Source organism: Podarcis bocagei (assembly GCF_964188305.1).
Source record: "Podarcis bocagei genome assembly, chromosome: 1".
NCBI lineage: Eukaryota > Metazoa > Chordata > Lepidosauria > Squamata > Lacertidae > Podarcis > Podarcis bocagei.
Genome location: NC_138125.1, coordinates 137,418,659 through 137,425,432, shown reverse-complemented (window position 1 = coordinate 137,425,432; position 6,774 = coordinate 137,418,659). Strand labels below are relative to the sequence as shown.

At 47.0% G+C, this 6,774-nt stretch overlaps 1 protein-coding gene across 1 annotated transcript in view; it reads left to right on the top strand.

The window, feature by feature from the left end:
• Positions 1-6,774, top strand: part of RB1 (RB transcriptional corepressor 1) — a 128,610-nt gene that overhangs the window by 53,802 nt on the left and 68,034 nt on the right. Inside the window, exon 2 of the mRNA XM_081210632.1 lies at positions 3,676-3,752. Coding sequence (XP_081066758.1) covers positions 3,682-3,752 — 71 coding nt within the window. The 5' untranslated portion in view covers positions 3,676-3,681. The remainder of the gene's footprint in view (positions 1-3,675; positions 3,753-6,774) is intronic.

Sequence of the window (6,774 nt, the reverse complement as noted above, 5' to 3'; positions counted from 1 at the left end):
GTTTGAATTACTGGATTTTAATGCTAATAATATTTTAGAGAAGACTTGAGACTAAAATACAATAAATCACTGTATGGATTAAACAGCAGAAACCATTATTAAATGGGAAATCCTAACAAGTAAACAGAGAAAATTGCTTCATGTTCTCAATTTTGTTTGTCCTTTTTCCACCACCATAGTTGCCCCAGTGAAAGGGCCTTGCTGGGCTGCCAGTTGTGTTGCTAGAATGTGCCCCCAAATCATCCAAGTGACCTCAGTGAGCATTTCAATTTCAAATACTCATATTATTTCTACTTTGAGTTAAGTATTTTTATTTATTGACTTGATTGGGGAGGGCAGCTGTCCTCTTTGCTACGCCCATGTCAAGGTATTTATGTCCACAGCATTTCCCTGATCCACCAAACTTGTAACTATCCAAAAAAGAAACGAGATTTGTCTGGCATGGCTTGTTTTCAAGAAACCCATGCTGGGTCTTAGTAATTGCCACATCCTTTTCTAAAGTGCCCACAGACTAAGTGTTGAGATTAGCTAGGTTTTCCCTTAACACCTCATTTCCTGTCTTGGGCTGCAGCTCCCTCCTGATATCATTTATTATGTTATCACCAGATTGGGCATTATTTTCTTTTTGGATGAAGATGGAGGCAAAGTAAGGTGGAATCTACACACATAAAAACTGCTCTGAAAATGCTTTTTTTAAAAAAAGTGTTCTTAGAAATACAGTACAGTGGTACCTCTGGTTACATACTTAATTCGTTCCAGAGGTCTGTTCTTAACCTGAAACTGTTCTTAACCTGAAGTACCACTTTAGCTAATGGGGCCTCCCGCTGCTGCCGCGCAGCCGGAGCACGATTTCTGTTCTCATCCTGAAGCAAAGTTCTTAACCCGAGGTACTATTTCTGGGTTAGCGGAGTCTGTAGCCTGAAGCGTCTGTAACCCGAGGTACCACTGTACATGGAATTTTCCATAAGGCTCATGATCGCCATCTAGTGTCTCATTGTATATTGCACTTAAAACACACTTAAAATGTTTTTTTATTTGCAGAGTTTTGCATTCTGTCACCCAATAGCATTTCTTTGTCTTCTCCACACAAATGACTTACCACTTGCTTGTTCTTCCTCTGGCTTCAAACACAGGCAAAGAAACCTTTATTATTTTTAACGTCTCTTTCAAGCCTGAGCTTATTCCGAGCTTTACCCTGGCTGACCCTGCAACTGTTGGCTTCTCATGTGATTTCCCCTTTCTTCCATTTTTATACATGCCCTTCTTAAATCTCAGCTCATCTGTAAGCATTCTTTAGATGCCTCCCACTTTCTTGTCAGAATTGTCTGCATTTGGGCCTTCAGTATTTCACCTTTAAGAAACTCCCATCCTTCTTGGACTCCCTTCTCTTTGAGTATTTCTGACCACAAGACCTCACCCAGTAGCTCCTTAAGCTTGATGAAATTGGCCGCCTTAAAGTGCAGATTGCATGTGTGACTAAACGCAGCTCTCCCTTGCTTCTGAATCATGAAACCCAGGAGGACTTGATCACTCCCTTCTAAGTTTCTGAATACAGGTGGTGACTATTTTGTGCATGGGTTCTGCTCCTGGTCCCTGCATGCTCCACCCTGCCCCCGTTCTGGCTTCTTCCTGGTCCAAAAGGACCTACGTCGGTGGTCACACATCAATGGGGTGCACACAATATGGTTGCCATCTTCCACTTATTTCCTCCCTATTGGTGAGTACAAAGAGGGACTGAAGGGTTCAAAAAATGATTTCTCCAAAGAGAGTGACTGGGTGGCAACATTTCAAACAAGTGCAAAATGATGCATGGGGGGGTATTTTTTGGGGACGCAGGTGGTGCTGTGGGTTAAACCACAGAGCCTAGGACTTGTTGATCAGAAGATCGGCAGTTTGAATCCCTGCGACGGGGTGAGCTCCCGTTGCTCAGTCCCAGCTCCTGCCCACCTAGCAGTTCAAAAGCACATCAAGTGCAAGTAGATAAATAGGTACCACTCCAGCGGGAAGGTAAACTGTGTTTCCGCGCACTGCTCTGGTTCGCCAGAAGCAGCTTCATCACGCTGACCACATGACCTGGAAGCTGTATGCTGACAAACGCCGGCTCCCTCGGCCTATAGAGCGAGATGAGCACTGCAACCCCCGTCCGTGACTGGACTTAACCGTCAGGGTTGCATTTTTATTACCATATTTTTCGCTCTATAAGACACACTTTTCCCCCTTCAAAAATTAAGGGGAAATGTGTGTACGTCTTATGGAGCGAATGCAGGCTCCTTGGCTTAGGCGATAGCTCCCCCCACGCTCCAGAGGCTTCGCATTGCTTTCGCTGAAGCCGCATGAAGCCCCCGGAGTGCAGCGGGAACTCCCGCTGCGTTCCAGGGGCTTCAGGCAGCTATCCTCAAGCCTTTGGAGCGCAGCAGAAGTTCCCACTGCACTCCGAAGGCTTGTGGATAGCAGCCTGGAGAGAGAGAGGGGTCGGTGCACACCGATCTCTCTTGCTCTCCAGGCTTCGCTTCACTGGAGAGGCGCTGCAGTTTTCCCTTTGCGCAGCGCCCCTTCAGCGAAGCGGGAGGAGAAATGGAAGGGGCTCCGTTTCTCCTGCCGCTTCGCTGAAGGGGCGCTAAGCAGAGAGGGAGAGAATTCCCCCCCTTCTCCCCCTCCTATGGTCCGGTGCGTCCTATAGAGCGAAAAATATGGTAATTTCACAGATGTGATGGTGTCTGAACTGGTGGCGATGGACCAGGAATGAGACCTTGGAGTGGTGGTCGAGAGCTTGATGATGTGCAGCAGCAGCTGTTAAAAAGGCAAATTCCATGTTTGTGATGAAGGAGTTGAGAATAAAACAAGTGTGACACAAGACCTACCCACCTTGGAAGAATGGCAGATGCAACTAATAGACTACATGGAGATGGCGGAAATGACTGGCAGAATCCGAGACCAGGGAGAAGAGTCGGTGGAAGAAGATTGGAGGAAATTCAAAACTTATTTGCAGAAATATTGTAAAATTTTTGAATGTTGAGGACATTGAAATGAAGTGCAGGGGTTCTAGCAACAAGGTAAAATGTAAGATTGGATTAATAACAGATAGACTAATAGGACATGAATTTGCTGAATTAACTTTTAAAAGGGATACAAAAATGGGAGACGTGAGGAAGTCAGGAAAATAAGTTAACTAAAGAGGAGAATTTAAGAAAGAGGGAATTTTTGTCTTTTATTATATGTCTTTTTTCTATTTCTTTTTTGTGTTTAATGTCTGTATCTTTGTATTTTATAACTTTGCATCTTTTTTGTTTTTACTATTTTTCTAAACCTTTTATTGTTAAAACCTAATAAAATATTATTTTTAAAAAAGAGAATAGAACAGGTGCCCAGTTCTGCCCCCCCCCTCACTTCCAAAGCGTCGGGGCAGAAGGAAGAAAGCGCCTCTGGGCGCAGCGTCCCACTCGAGGCCTCGCTTCTACGGGAGCAGCGCTGCGCTCCCTCTGCCACAGGCCCGCAGGACCAGGCTCTCTGCCCCGCGCGGAGCCCACCACCTGCCGAGGCTCCGCCGCCGCCCCGGCCTGGGCAGCCCGGCATGCTTTGCGAGCGGCAGGGCCCGGGCGGCGTCCTTCTGCCCGGAAGTGACGCAGGGGGCGGGAATCTGCCGGAAGGAGGGGCGGGCGCCGGTGGGAGGCTCGTCCCGGGATGGCGACCCCCAGGACCCCCAGGAAGACGGAGGCGCCGCCCGCCGGCCAGGCCACGCCGGAGCGGGACAGGTGAGGCTCGCTGGGCGGGCGGGCGGCGCGTCGCGTCCCCCTCGGTCAGGTCTCTCCGAGGCGGGGGCGCGGCGTTTCCTCTCGGTTGTGGCGAAGGGAGCCGGGCGGGGCTGCGCGGGGTCCGGAGGGTCCGGGGCAGCTTGGCGTCTCCCCGGGGCGGGGCGTGGAGGATGCCCGCCCGCCTCCCTCCGTCGCCCGCCCGTTGCTCCGGCGGGACTCGCGGCGCCTCACCCGCCACCAGCAGAGAGAGAGAGAGGACGGCGCTGTCCCCTCGTAACTGTCCTGCCGCCGGAGCAGATATTCTGAGAAGGAGGGCGATGTATGTGAAGCAGAGAGAAAGGAAAGGGCACCAGGGACACCAGGGAACAGAGATCCCGAAATGGATCTCTCTCTCTCTCTGCCAGGCAAGGAACTTTTATTCTGACCCAGTCCTGTCATGGGAGTGAGGTGAGGATTCCCCTGGCATCCCTGCTCCCTCCAGCTCCCACTTCCAGATGTCTCTTCCTGGGACCCCAGCTGCTGCTGCAGCCGCTGCTGCCATCCTGGCAACTACAGTGGTACCTCGGGTTACAGACACTTCAGATTACAGACTCCGCTAACCCAGAAATAGTTCCTCGGGTTAAGAACTTGGCTTCAGGATGAGAACAGAAATCGCTTGGTGGCAGCAGCAGGAGACCCCATTAGCTAAAGTGGTGCTTCAGGTTAAGAACAGTTTCAGGTTAAGAACGGACCTCCGGAACGAATTAAGTACTTAACCCGAGGTACCACTGTATTGCTGACACATCTGCATTCCAGCACACTTTTGACCCTGGTGACATCCAGAATGTCATAGAGATGGGTTAGGAAATGAATAGAGTGCCCTTGCTCCATGTCGTGCTCTATCACTAGAGGTTTAGTTATAGGAAGATGGGACGTACGGTTGGCCAGAAATTCAGATCTTATGGATGACGTCTCATGCCTTTCTCCTGCCAAATGGAAATGGATAAAATTAGTGTCTAATCAGAAAAGCTTGTTCTGACCCAGGCAACACAGGGGGAGTCCAACATGGCAGCCATATTTTTGTCACGATCCACCTTGGGTACCAGCCTACTGGTTGAGGATCCGTGCCTTGTCCTGAGCATAACCTCTAGGACTTGTATCTATTTCTACCATTCTCCCTTGGCTAGGTTTAATCAGACATGAAGGGCAAGGCTTGCAACAGCACATTGGTAGGTGCATAGTCACAAGCACCTTGTCAAAAATAAAAGGCTGCAAAAACTGAAGTGTATCCCATAAAGCAGGATTTGATGAATCATTGGAAATCTCACTTGGAGTTGCAGCAGTCATTCATACAACCAGCTTTAAAATCTAAATCTCAAAAATTATTTCTGTCGGGTTAGAACTTTTCTTGTGAGCCAATAGTACTGTTTGTTTACTATAGCTATCATTTTGCACAAAAGTTACTAATTTGGTTTTGGAATCACTGACTCCTCAATTGCATCTGCAAATGTTTGCAAGGAATTTGCACGCTTACTTCAAAAGGTAGCCAGATTTAATGGCAGCTCTCAGTGCAAGACCTTTCTTTAGATGACTGCTTGTTCTATTCATGGAAAGATTTTACAAATTGAGTAGAGTGTTGTCCCAATAAAACACACCAAAAAACCCCAAAAAAGCATCCAAAAACTAATTATAATCAAATGGGTTCTGATATTTGTAGATTTTAATAAACTGCAGCTGATGTTCTTTAATGTATTTACCAATAATTGTATTTAAACTTTTGATCAGAATTGTGGTCCATATTTTGTAATATTGGTTCAGGAAAGCAATAGGTTAATAATACTCTATTCTAGAGAAATAGTGGTTCTTTTTTGTTTTACCACCTGTTTGACTTAATCCCTTCTTGAGGGGGAAATATTGCATTACTTAATTTATTTCTTCTAACAAATTATATGCTAATCCCTTAATAAATGTTTTGTAATATTCTTCTGTAAAACCACCTGGCCCTGGTACGGTGCATTAACTTGATAACATTCAGTAATAGTTCCCAGGTTTCAGTATCCGTTGCAGGCCCATCTGCACTGTACATTTAAAGCAGTATCATACCACTTTAAACAGGTATGGTGTCTCCCAAAGAATCCTGTATACCTGAAAGAGCATTTCCACCCCCAGCTCCGAGGGCCTTCTGGCGGTTCCCTCTTTGCAAGAAGTGATGTTACAGGGAAGTGAGGTTGCAGAGGGCCTTCTTGGCAGTGGCATCGTCCTTGTGGAACACGCTGCAATCAGATGTCAAGGAAATAAACAGCTATCTGACTTTTTAGAAGACATCTGAAGGCAGCCCAGTATAGGGAAGCTTTTAATGTGTGGTGTTTTATCATTTGTTGGAAATCGTCTAGAGTAGCTGGGGCAACCCAGCCAGATAGGCGGCATATATATATATATATATATATATATATATATATGCTTTCGTAGATTTTCACGGGTACAGGAATGTAGGTTTTGGTGTCTTCGGGTGTCTTCCCGTGTAAGAGTTGGGGTGTCTAGGCGACGTTTCGACGAGGTCTCACTCGTCATCTTCAGGCTGGTGCTTTCGGCTTCTTGTTACTAGAACAGAGCAGGATCTCAGTGTTTGAGTTCCTATAAATACTGTTGAGGGGGTGTGGTGTATAGCCTCCAACGTTCTGGGCAGATAGGAAGTTCCTAGGTTAATGTGCCTTTTCTTCTTTTGTTCATTAATTACTTGAGGGATATCTTGAGTGATTACTTGAGTGATATTCTGAGTACCACTTAGGAGGGTCATTAGGTGTGGATTAGTTGCTAAAGCTTTCGTGTCTTGACCTCTTGACCTTGTGAAGAGTTTTTCTGAGAAGATGGTTGTACTGCACTTAGTTGTGCTCTGGCTTGGCTTCGTGTATAGGGGCGAGCTGTGGTTTTGTGCCCTGTGCCAGCCAGATCTGTGTAGGGATTGCAGGGGGGTGCAGCATCCGGAGGTGCCACTATGGTTTGGCTACTGGATGGTGTCTGTAATTTATCTGTGGAGAGGGTC